This window comes from Juglans regia, chromosome 1 (genome assembly GCF_001411555.2).
Source record: "Juglans regia cultivar Chandler chromosome 1, Walnut 2.0, whole genome shotgun sequence".
NCBI classification, from domain to species: Eukaryota; Viridiplantae; Streptophyta; class Magnoliopsida; order Fagales; family Juglandaceae; genus Juglans; species Juglans regia.
In genome coordinates, this window is record NC_049901.1 from 32125056 (window position 1) to 32138447 (window position 13392).

Consider the following 13392-nt stretch of genomic DNA (forward strand, 5'->3'; position numbering starts at 1 on the left):
ATTATTTCACATGGAGAGTTGTATTTATGTGGAGATCGTTCATTACTATTGTATGTGTAGTTAAGATAATTGTTAGGTGAATTTATTATTAGGCTTTTAAAACAATACCATTGTAAAAGTTGATATTTGTTTATGCTTGAGTTGAATTTTGAGTGTACGATGGTTGACACGTCGCTTGCTAACATGTACGCCTAAATGATTAGTAAAGCATTGAACCAAAATATAGGACGATCGCAATTTTTGAATATTAAGTCCGATTAAAGGATTGAGGATTTAAAAGAGGGACATAAAAAGCATGTGGCGGATAAAAATGTAAGTTATTTGTGCTCTAACAAATTTCGATGATGAAATTTTAATAAGGAGGAAAGTTTGTAACAACCCAGCCCAATAGTTCTAAGGTCATAATATTGATAATTTGTATTGGGCCTAAATTAAATTTAATGAGCCATATTGGATAAGCCCACGAGTGATAAATTATTGAGATTGATTAGGAGTTTTAATTAGACTCAATAACTAGGTTAAATCTCATTTATTATTGAACGAGTTATACTCCTTTTAGAATTTAAAGATTGGCCATTAGAAATTTATTTCAATTTAAAGTCACAACTGATTTAAGTCCCCTACGCACTCTTAATTACTGTCAATCTTACATTGAATGAACTGCTAGATAATGTTTTTAAATTCAAATTCTCTTCTTAGATGATCACGATTGAGTATTTAGCAGATTAATGTCCCTACATATATTAACGCGAGTACACTTAAACTTATTGGCACCCTCTCCCAAATCTCTCTATAAACATTTTCCTTGTGTGTTATTTCGGAAAAAAAAAACATAAACCTCTATAAGTGCAATGACCAAACCCAAGATATCTAGTCTAGCACTGTGCGTGTCCAACGTTCACCATGCCAATAGCCGAATGCCTCATTCCTCTCGTAACATCTCTCACATTTTCTCTTTTCATCTAGTTCATGTGGTTGATTTTATGTCGGAAATATTGGATTAACGTTGCGAGGTAAGTAGCTTGATCATAAATTAGGATTAGCATACGTTAGCTAGTTATATATATTATTATTAAAGTCAATTCTTTGGAAGCTAGTGTTTTCATACCACGCATGTCTTGATATTTCCAAACACGTCATTCATCATGTTTTATTTCCATATTATAGTTATGTATGTATTATACATCTCATGCATTTCACATTGTATAAGACACGTAACGTTTCATAAGATCAAATGTAAGATAAGTTTAGAACAGTTAATCAGATGATCATTTAAATGCATGATACCAATGTTGTTTTAGAGTGGATGTGTAAGCCACAGACTCAAGCGTGGTTCACCATAGTATGTTAGAATACTATCAGCGGCTCCCTTTGTGGCCGCAGGACGTGGGACCGGTGCACAATCTCGCACACATAGTTAAGTGTGTTGGCTAGTCAAATCAGTCAGTTAATTCAGATAAATCAATCATGCATAGTATAAACATTAGTATAATCAGTCATGATTTTAATTCTCAGCATGAAATATTTTATGAAAATCTTATGTTAAGTATGTTTTCATTATTTTTTACTTAGTTATCGACTCATTTAGTTTGTTTTTATGTTTTAAACCACCCCATGTTTGAATATTTATGCAAGTACAGCTGCAGGACGAGACTTAGTCCAGAGAGCGTGATAGTGGCTTACATCATGTACATAGATTTTTAAGCTATGATTTTTTTGGCACAAACTTTAAGAAATTTTAATAAATGCTTTCTCACATTCACGTTTATGATAACAATATTTTAATACAAAACAAAATTATTTATTATAAGAAATCTTTGTACTTGGCGCTTCGTTTAGAATAAAAAAATATTTTTAAGTCAAGTTTAGTAGTAGCACTCCAGCTTTCCCGAGAATTGCTAAAAGTAATTTTATTATTAAACCTAGGGAGCGGGGTGTTACAGTTAGTATGAGAGCCCAGGTCAAAAATTCTATAGAATTTTTTAAAATAAAAGAGGAAATTTTTTTTTTCAAAGAAATAATTTTTAGAAAAAAAAAAACTTTTGTTGGAAAACCGAAAAGAAAAAAAAAAGTCCTAGGTTGAAATCTCCCCATGACATGTCTTGCTCTATAGTAAGTATTTTTAACTGTTACTATTTTATTATTTTAATGAAAAATTATAAATGAAGATCTCTTAGATACATGCATGTCAAAGTGCATCTATTACTTGAAAGGGTTTTAGCGCATAAGGTAAGGAGGTTTCTAAATGTAAGGTTAGAAACCAAAGACCTTTGAAGAAATAATCTTTTATTTTGTAGAGTTTTATTTGAAGAAATTAGGAATAAATTCAATGGGGGTTTGAAGTTATGACATGATGTATGGTATTTTATGATGATTAGTGGTACTCTTATGTTATATTTTTATCGCGATTATATCACCAAGTAGGAGTTGTAAGATTTTGGACTCGAATTTTAGAGAATCTTAAGTTACGATTTATTAAGGTTATTAATTTAGTTGGAGAATTTTATTATTATTATTTTACGTGAAGAGTTGTATTTATGTAGAGATCGTTAGCATTTCAGCATATTAATATCACTACATGTATTAACCAAATCCAATTCGATCCAACATCTATGAGTTCTAGGATTTTTCTTGAGCATTGTATGAGCTTAACAAATGGGTAAGCCATCCAAATAATCTCTTGGGTTGCCCATACTTTGAATAACTTTTAACCGGCCTGGTCTTGAGTTTGAAATAAGCTCTACTCATCCGATAAATATTTATGGGCTTATAAAATACTTATTAGGCTTAATACCAATTAAATGGGGGGCACAGTTAGTCCATAAAATATTAGATGAGCTAGAGTAGTAGTTGTTTTTTTTTTTTTTTTTCCTAATCAAGCATTTTATAGATATATAAAGAAATACAAAAGTTCAAGATGGATCCTTTCCACTATCAATATACAAAAAGCAACTAGGAATATTATCTATAGGTAGCCTTCCAAAAACATGATTGGTAGCTGCCCATTGCGCCACTGAGTGCGCATATCGAGTTTGAGATCGATGAATTTTAGTAAATCTCCAGTCTTGATGATGTCGAGAGTTTTGCAGTATGTTCCCAATGATGGTTGAGATGTTCCAAAAAGCAGTGGACTCTGAATTCTCTATAGATGTGAATACCGATTGAGCATCCCCTTCTATAATTGCTAGATTCTGGGTAGAAGCCATTTTGGATGCTAGCAGTGTTGCCAATGCTTCTGCCACTAGAGGGATAGTTGTTTGTACCTTATCTGTTATTATCCCCAAAATCTCTCCACTATGATTTCTTTGGATAGATGGTATTTTGCACTAGTTGTTAGGTCCGTGAGACTAGTAGTTGTTTTATTAATCATTTTATTGTTTTTAGTTGTATATTTAAATTTCTTTTGTCTTTTTTGTGTTTGTCATCTGCATAGCCTTGGGATTCTATACTAGGAACTTTTAGTAATATTTTGATTTTTGCATTTACAGTTATTTTTCACAAAAATGATTATTATTTTTTTTATCAAGATGAGTCTATTCTGATCACAAATAATCATTTTTATAAAAAATAAATTGTTATAAATATATATATATATATATATATATTTTGTAGAGAAAAAATATTCTTCTAATATGTAAAATACGATTTAAAAGTAGTAAGCCCACTATAAGGGCCCAAATGCATTAAGCACATCTTTAATTTTGTGGGCTTCAAGATTTCTAGTTCCAAGAAGCCCAAAAAAAATCCAGAAAACCTAAATTCAACCTTTGCTCTAACATCCGCTCCGTATTAACAGAGTCGGAATGGATCGGAGGTTAGAATATTGTTCAGAGTCGTAGTTTGGATTGGGACTCTGACTAAATTGTAGTCGGAATGATTTTTGGATACGGACTCCTACAAATGTCGGTGCACAACTCTGGACCACGTTCACTTTTGCAAAACTTTGGATTTAGTCATTATAATTTTTTAAATTTTTTATATAAAATAAAATAAATAATTTAATTTTTTTAAGTTCTTTTTAAAAAATAATATTAAAAAAATATATTATAATAATATTTTATTCAATTTTCAATTTTTATCTCAATTCATATCAGCTCATATGTAAAAATAAACAAGACCTAAATGGTAGCAAACCTAATAAGTAAAGAATAATGTAAAACAAGTGTTTGATGAAGTGTTTGGTTTCCCTATGTGTTACAAGAACGTTCCCCCAACTGTACTGGGATACATGACCACCTATATAAAATAGAACAGTTCACGAGGTAAAGAGCATTTGAGTACGTACGTATGTGTTCGAGTCTGTATCAACAAGAAGCTAAATTTTAGTTGCTGATTAAAAGACTGAAAAACCAAAAAGGATCAAGAAAAGGGATCTCGATCATCATCAACTTCCACTACAAGACTCTAGGCAAATCGCATAAGTTGAAAAGTTAAAGAGAAATTAAAGCAAAGAACTCTTCCACTTCTTCTCGATCTTCCTTAGAGAAATGAAAGCAGAGATTTGATAAAGAAATGGGAATGAACAGATATTAATTAATTTTACTGGCGAAAAAGGAGCTAAAACGCTGAGCTAGCTAGCACGCGCTGATCTTTATAAAGAAGAAGAAGAAGAAGAAAAAAAATCGTGAATCTATTCGCTGGTCCCCAAAGCGAACGTACAGTATTTATGATCTTTAGAATATAACGATAATGACATGGTATAAAGAGACGACAACAAATTATAAAGATCAATATCGCACTTACTGTGTGATTATTGGGTAACAAGCCCCATGTGTACGTACGTGTATGTTTGCAAGCAAGCAAGCAAGCAATAGCTTGTTCTAGTGTCGTCCAATGCACCTAGCCGTCCAGAACATATGCATCAAACTACTTGCACTTGGACGCGTTCTTTTGACTCTCTTTCTTTCCTATTAATAAAAGTAGACTGTGTGTGAGCTAGCTAGCAAAGCTGTACAACGCGGTTTCGCGTCGGCCTCCTTTAAAATGCCATGCATCCCTTTACTCTTTATTACTTTTGGAAAAGACTACTCTCCCTGCATGCACCTTTAATGCTCTTCTAGCTATTGTTTTTTCAAGATAAGATCTCTGCTGGCCTTCCCCTTTGAATCTTTCATATTTCTATACTTCATGTCATTGTCCGAACAGTTCTCTCTCAGCATCAATCGTGAGTTGGCTTACATTATTATTATTATTATTATATTATTATTATTATATACTGAAGCATAATGTTGATTACTTGATACACAGTAGTACTCTATATATCATGCATGCCCTTTGACATTGACACATGAGACATCACCGGCCGAAATTTGCCATTTCTTTTATTTATTCTAAAGGCCTCTGATCATAGTTTTTAAAGTTTTTACTCGAATTTAAGGGCCTCAAAAGAAAGAGAGATAGATATATATACTTCATCAGAGATATGTGAGGCCTACACCATTTATTATTCATTTTGGTATCACTTAATTATAGAACATGCATGGGAGTTGAACCTATGTCTAAAAGCTGGCTAAACCTATTTATTGCTGTTTGGTGTGAGTTTAGCTAGGCCCCAGATGAGAGTTCATATGTATGAACTGATCATGACTGGCAATATTGAGATCATGCACATGGTGGAAGCAATTCATGATGATTTGCATGCACTAGAATATATTCGGGCAGTTGAATCATTTTGACTTTTCATGATCAATTGTCTCGTGATTTCTATTTACGACGAAAACAGATTTATTATAATAAAAATAATAATTATTTTTTTAAAAAAATAATTAATCATATATAAATAATTTTTTTTTGTAATATATATATAATTATTAGCTAGCTTTAGATGTTGTTTGATTGGTGTATATTTTTAGGTGGATTAAGGAGGTGAAATCACGAACGATCATCATTAAGAAAAAGAAAAGGGCGGGTGAAACTTCAATATTTTTCCGTAAAGTAGGAAAAGGTGACTGCGATCGATGATCATTTGATTGATTTAATAGTACAGTAATTATAGAAAGAACATTTTGAACTATAATTACTACAACACATGCATTTGACAAAGGCACTGAAGTCGAGGAAGAGGAAAATGACAGTGCTACATGATGAATATGTTACGATGATATTGGCTTTCCAAAAGAGAGGAAAGGAGCGAGGCAGGGAAACGTATTGCATGGGATCCCATGCTCTTCTGTCAACTCTTTTAGATCAAGGCCAGAAGACATGGAGCAATAAGGCCTGCAACGATGGGGTTTCCATATGCCAAAAAAAACTAGTAGAATTTACATTATTTTAAATCAAAGTAGCCTTGATATCTACTGGTATATATGTGAGATTTTCTTCAAAAACCTAGAAATTTTAGAGCTTGATATTTCGAAAATTTTGTAAAAGTTGCGGGATACCGCAAAAAATAAATATTATTATTTTTAACGTCTCTTTTATTTTCACAATTCTTCTAAATTTATTATTAAACTTTTTTAAATTTTCACACAAAAGAAAATAAATAATTCAATTTTTAATTTTAATTTCAACTCATCTCGTCGCATCTGTAAAAATAATAATTTGTTCTTTCATATTTATTTAGATATGACGATAAATCCAGATAAAGATCTAAATCTTTCAATCGATATTCGTTTTATCATTTCTTTTTTCAGGTCTAATTTTGTTATCTTTAATCATAATTGCTATTTAACATATGTTTAATTAAGTGACTTTCATTTCGTGGTTAGCACATGAAAACACTCAAAATTTATTATATCGGTAAGTGTAATTAGAAATGACAGATGAAAGGTATATTAGTGCTCTCCTAAAATATATATTTGAAAATGTTGTACATAATTTGTTTTTTATTGGACTTTGAAAAAGCGGTACTGTCTGTTGAAAATATGTTTGATATAGTTTTTGTAAGAAGTTTTCCTTTTTAGTTTTGCTTAGGTTGATTTGGTTTTTGTATGTGACCAAAATCTAAATTACTTTTTTTTTTAAGAAAAATTATCTTTTGATTGTTTCAATGCAAAGATGTTTAGATAGAATAACAAAAATTAGAGGAACTGTATTGAAAAAAAAAAACCACTTTTCGTCAAGTATATGGCTTTGTTATGTAATTTTGAAAAAAAGTAATACTAAATACAATTATGAATTGAGCAAGTATCGCGCACATATTTTTAAATGGATATCATATTTATTTATTTTTTTAAAAAAGTACGCGATGCTTACATATTTAAGGATTGTAAATATAATTTTTTTTTTAAAAAAGAGTAATGATATTACTATAATGTTAGATACATTATGGATTGTGCAAGCGCTGTGTACTACTTAATGTCATAACTTAACCACTATTTTGGAGACGACGACCAACACAAATTTGAGTATTAATATTGGATATGAGTAACTATAAGATAATTTTGAAAGATAGACACGTAATATTTTCATTATATTATAAGATGTTAACATGAAAACTTAATAATTATAAATCATATATGATTATGGAGAAATGCATTAGTCACAAAATAATTTTATAAAAAGTTAATTCATAAATTGATGTGACTTAATGTAATACGTTAGATTGTAAAATTATTTTTATTATAAAATAAATTTAACGTAATATATTAAATTATATTAATTTATAAATATATTTTTATAAAATCTATTTATAGAATGTGAGAGGCCAGGTGAAGCATGATCTCATCGACTAACAAATCATTACGTGCTCAAAATTCAACAAGAATTGTTGTGACGGCCTGCCTACACATGGTTTATGGATACTATACATTGTTTACAATCCCGGCCTCCACATGCATGATACATTTGACACGATGACTCGTGTCACTGACCCCACCTCCCCGTCTTAAATTCCCTCACCTGCCCACCCATCTGAACCCCGACCCTCTTCAATATAAACACCCCCCGCCGGGCATTCAATTGGTTCTGAACTCACTAGCAATTAGTAGCAGCAAGCTAGAGTCAGTGTTTCGTTCCTTTACTGTCAAAACAATATACAGTTCCAAAATGGCTCGTCCTCTATTCACCCAAAAGATGTTGAAACTCTTGTTGATGCTTATTCTCTGTGTAGTCACTGCAGTTGCTGCTACCTCTCGCGCAGATCTCTTGAGTTCGGAGTGCTTAGAGGTGCCCTCATCAGAATTCGTCGACACTGTGAAGACCACCATCGGTGCTGTGCAAAAGGTGGCCTCCATTATCTCTCCTTTTGTCAATGCCGGCTTTGGCGATCTTCGCCTTTCCAATGCCATTTCCAACTGTCTTGACTTGCTCGATCTTTCCGTCGATCAGTTAAGTTGGTCTGTCTCTGCTATCAAGAACCCGAAAGGTATACTAATCATCAATATTCTACGATTCTCTTGTTTATTTCATTTACTTATTTTAATTATATGCATTAATTCCATTGTTGAAAGGAGGTTGGAATCCAAAACTTCTAACTTCTAGTGGGGATACGCCTTGTACATGGGGAATACTTGTACTTTGGTTTGGGTCACGGACGTGGATATAGTTAAAATTGTACGAATTCCCTGAGCTTAATTAATTAGTTTGCCCTCGTGAACCTACGTTCCGTCGATGGTCCCGTTTCGTGCTTTTCTTCCTTGGATTCAGGGAACCCTCGACATTGCTAATCATGTACTATTGTTCTTGTCTTAACTCGTTTATTATTTCAGGTGAGAATCTCAATATAAAAAGCAAATTTTAGAGGAACTAGGATAATACGTACGAGATTAAACAAACAATATTAATACAAAAAACTCTGAGTGTTCGGGTCCAAGCTAGCTGCTTATATGTACATGGTTTTGATTTACAGGTAAAGACAATAGTACTGGAGATATGAGCTCTGATTTAAGGACATGGCTGAGCGCTGCATTCGTTAATCAGGACACATGCACGGAAGGATTTGAGGGCACCAATAGCATTGTCAAAGGGCTGGTGGCCGGGAGCCTGAGCCAAGTGACTTCTTTGGTGAAGCAACTTCTTTACATGGTGCACCCTGCTTCCCAAATCCATGGGCGTAATCTCAGAAATAAAGGCGAATTTCCTCGGTGGGTGAAACACGAGGACCGGAAACTGCTACAAGCAAATGGGGTGGCGGTTGATGTTATAGTGGCTGCAGATGGGAGTGGGAATTTCACAAAGGTTCAGGACGCAGTGTTGGCAGCTCCTGATTATAGCATGCGCCGTTATGTCATCTACATCAAGAGAGGTGTATACAAAGAGTATGTGGAGATCAAGAAGAAGAAATGGAACCTTATGATGATTGGTGATGGCATGGACGCCACTATTATCTCCGGTAATCGGAATTTTGTTGACGGTTGGCCCACATTTCACACGGCAACCTTTGGTAAGTGTGTATATATAGATGTAAAATAAATAAGAAAACCTACTTCTTTTCATTGGCTTATACTTTTAGAATAAGATATGATTTCATATAGTATCAGAGTAGAAGTCTTAAATTCGAACCTTGATTCTAAATTCAATCTCATTTAATTAAATATTCTAGGTATTGAGCTACCTATTAAAGAAGAATTTAGCCTATACATAATGGGAGTGTTAAGATATAAAATAAATAATTAATTTTCATCAATTTAAACTGTTGAGATAATTAATAATTTTACATATACATCATTGATTAAAGTATTGGAAGGAATTCAATTATAAAGATTATATGCCTAATTTTCATGACAATACTTCTATGCAGCTGTTAGTGGCAGGGGGTTCATAGCCAGAGACATCACGTTTGAGAACACAGCAGGGCCAGAGAAGCACCAGGCAGTAGCGCTAAGATCCGACTCAGATCTATCGGTCTTCTTCCGTTGCGGCATGAGAGGATACCAGGACACGCTATACACCCACACAATGCGACAATTTTACCGAGAGTGCCGAATCAGCGGCACCGTCGATTTCCTGTTCGGCGACGGTACGGTGGTGTTCCAAAACTGCCAAATTCTGGCCAGAAAGGGTCTACCCAATCAAAAGAACACCATAACCGCTCAAGGTCGCAAAGATTCAAACCAGCCCACTGGCTTCTCCATCCAATTTTGTAACATCTCGGCGGATTCAGACCTTTTAGCTTTGGTGAACTCCACTGCAACGTACCTGGGGAGACCCTGGAAAGAGTATTCACGAACCATTATCATGAAATCATACATGAGCAATGCGGTGAGGCCTGAAGGGTGGCTGGAGTGGAATGAGAATTTGCATTTGGATACTTTGTTCTACGGTGAATACATGAATTATGGGGCTGGGGCTGGGCTTGGTAGCCGGGTTAAGTGGCCGGGGTATCATGTTTTCAATGAATCCGGTCAGGCTAATAACTTTACGGTGGCTCAATTCATTGAAGGGAATTTGTGGTTGCCGTCTACTGGTGTCAGATACTCTGCGGGGTTGGAAGTTTAAGCAGTTTGACAAAACTTACCTCTATTTTGTACCTATTTATCTTCTTCTTGTAATGATTTTATCCCAGAAATATTTCTATTTTTTCATGATCTTCCTTCTCTCAAAGAGTTAAAAGACGTAAGATGATCGATTGTTGGGTCCGAAATTTGAGTGTTTTAGATTATATTATTTAAAATATGTTATATATATATATATATATATATATATATATATAAGAAATCAGTGCACTTATTTTATAAAAAGTAGATAAATTTAGTGCAACCAAAAAGTAGATAAATTTAGAAATTAAGTAAGAAAATTTATTTTTTAACGATAAACTCTACTTTTAAGAAAAGTGTTACATACACAAATAGATTATATAAAAATAAACTTATAAATTAATGTGATTTTATATAATTTATTAGATTTATTTTATAATAAAAATAACTTTATAATTTGATGTATTATATCAAACTATATCAGTTGGTATATTTATTTTTATATAATTAATTTATAGTTAAAATATATATTTTTTTTTAAAAAAAAATGAGCTAAACTTATATATGTTACAATTATATCTAACATTATTTTGTATATATATTATTGCTAATTCAAAAGTGAATAATATCATTGAAAATATCTCATTGAAATAAAAAAAAATTAAATGAAAAATTTTACTCATCATTTTTATACATCACATATTATATATAATTTTTTTATATTTTTTTTTCTCTTATTAAATATGTGATGTATAAATAATAAATAGAATAACTTAATTAATTTAAAAGAATAAAATAAATTTAAATTTTAAAAAATTAAATGTGATATATAATATATAAAAATAATAAATAGCAAAACCCTAATACAGACAAAGACAAGAAAGTGCGGACCTAAATGATCAATGCTGCTTTGCTAATTTTCTCAAATAAAAAAAAAAAAGAAAAAAAGAACTGCTACTTTGCTAAACGAGGTAGGGTAGGGTGGGGGCTTCACTGGGCTTCACTACACTGTTGAACGACGGTTGGCAGATTTTTGGTTCTGCCCGTGCACGCACGGAAGGAACTGTCTGGAGAGAATTAAAAGATCTTCTGGAGACAAATAATATCCCTTTTGTTGCAGTAGGCGTGCTTTGTTTTAAATTCCTAAATTAATTTCTCTCTTATATTTTTTAATAATCTGTTATATCTGTGACATCAATATCAATGAATGTTTGTCCCCCTCTTAGAGGAGAAATGCCTTACGTCTGATTAAAAATATATTTTTTAATAATATTATAAATTTTATATTTTTAAAAATATTTATGATAATTAAAAAAATACATAAATATATATATATATATATATATATATATTATTCGGGATATTTCTTTATGTCACTTTTTCGATGGCTATAGTGACACTCTTTGGTATGTTTCGCCCAAACGAAAAGTTTAAAAATATTTATAAATAGAATAAAATTTAAATATTTAAAAATCCATAATTTTTTAAATTATGAAAATACAAAGTTTTAAAAAAAAAATTACACAACCAAAAAATAGAAAATAAAATAAAACTTACATAATAAAAAAAAGAAAAACCTTTCTAAGTTTCATTCCGTTTAAATAGTGAGATGAGATAAAATAAATTAAGATAATTTATGAATAATACTGAAATTATTAATTAAAATTAAATGAAATAAGATGAGAAGAGATACAAAAAATCTTCACAACCTCCTAACACTCTATATTATTTTTAATTTTTATTATTTTTTTCTTTTATAAAATATTTATTATATGAATAATGAATAAAAAATTTAAAAAGAATAAACTCAAAATTTTTTTAAAAAAAATATTAAAAATTTAAAAAATTAAAAAAAAATGTGAAGTATGAAGTGTGATAGAGGTTGTGTAGCAAAGCTCGAAGAGATAATATGGTTTCATCTCACCTCTATGTCCCAAAATTCTTCCCCAAGGCCACGCTACCATTAGAGTCAAGATCCAATAGTACCCAACACCGTATTTGATGACTTTATATCACACGAAACATAATCTTTTGCTCTACAACAGTATTTTGATTGATGAATACAAGAACAGAGATTATCAATCTCTGTCTAAAATGGGTTAAACTCCTTACAATTTCTATGTTATCTTAAAGTCTATAAATATTGGAAGGCTCGTTAAATGTATCTATCTCTTAATCTAGGCCCTAAAATTATTGTAAGAATTCAAAGATCAGTTGTAAGTTTTTTCTATAATCTATGTAATTAATAACCAAATCCCTCTACATTGTATTCAGAGAATCCCAACAAGTCAAGATCACATGTCAAATATTATAGAAAGTTGATAGAGAATGCGTACATGTTGCCATTAGAAAACAAGATTGCAGCACTTTGGTCTTCCTCGTCCACCTTTCATCACTCTATAATTTCATTGCCATGGAATACGTAAGAGTCAAAAGTGAATCCTTTAGTGGGGACATTAACCGCATATATAGTACAATTTGTCAATAATAAAATAATAGAATCATATGGAGTCTTAAAAGGATGCCCACAAATGAATTGAGTCACGCTCATGATCTAGCTAGTAAAGATACGCTAATTGTCCAATTATATTACTTTATTGATTACACTTAATCGATTTTACAAACATCATTATATTATTTATGTAACTCTAGAGTAATGCTACATGCAGTCGTAGAGTGTGTAAGTATCGTGCAGTCGCTTTAAAAAATAGTGAGGTCTATTATTAAAAAATTAATTATTTTATGTGAGTTCCATATTTATTCATTTTTTTAAAAATGATTACACGGCGCTTGTATACTCACGACTGTAAGTATCATTTATCTAAACTTTATGAGCTAAAAATCAAAATACAATCGTTATAAGTTTTAATAAAATTTAACATAGCAGACAAACTTCCACTAGTAAAATTTATTACTAGAACTAACTACTCCCATATGAGCCGCATGCTCCCATATGCTCCTTAAAATAAACTTTATGTCAATGTGCATAAACTAATACAAACTCTTGTTGCTCTCGAAATATAACTTAGTAGCCTTA

At 31.7% G+C, this 13392-nt stretch overlaps 1 protein-coding gene across 1 annotated transcript; it reads left to right on the top strand.

Moving 5' to 3' along the window:
- The first annotated feature begins 7777 nt into the window (after nucleotides 1-7777).
- On the top strand, nucleotides 7778-10505 carry LOC108993586 (pectinesterase/pectinesterase inhibitor PPE8B). Its single transcript, XM_018968571.2, has 3 exons — nucleotides 7778-8305; nucleotides 8789-9322; nucleotides 9680-10505. The coding sequence occupies exons 1-3, from the start codon at nucleotides 7987-7989 to the stop codon at nucleotides 10375-10377; spliced, it is 1551 nt and encodes a 516-aa protein (XP_018824116.2). The 5' UTR covers nucleotides 7778-7986; the 3' UTR covers nucleotides 10378-10505.
- The last annotated feature ends 2887 nt before the right edge of the window (nucleotides 10506-13392 follow it).

Bases quoted from the DNA above. Each gene is read 5' to 3' on its own strand.
- LOC108993586 (XM_018968571.2), top strand. From the start codon at position 7,987: ATGGCTCGTCCTCTATTCACCCAAAAGATGTTGAAACTCTTGTTGATG. The intron at 8,306-8,788 runs GTATACTAATCA...TTTGATTTACAG, and splicing joins TGCTATCAAGAACCCGAAAG to GTAAAGACAATAGTACTGGA. The intron at 9,323-9,679 runs GTAAGTGTGTAT...ACTTCTATGCAG, and splicing joins ATTTCACACGGCAACCTTTG to CTGTTAGTGGCAGGGGGTTC.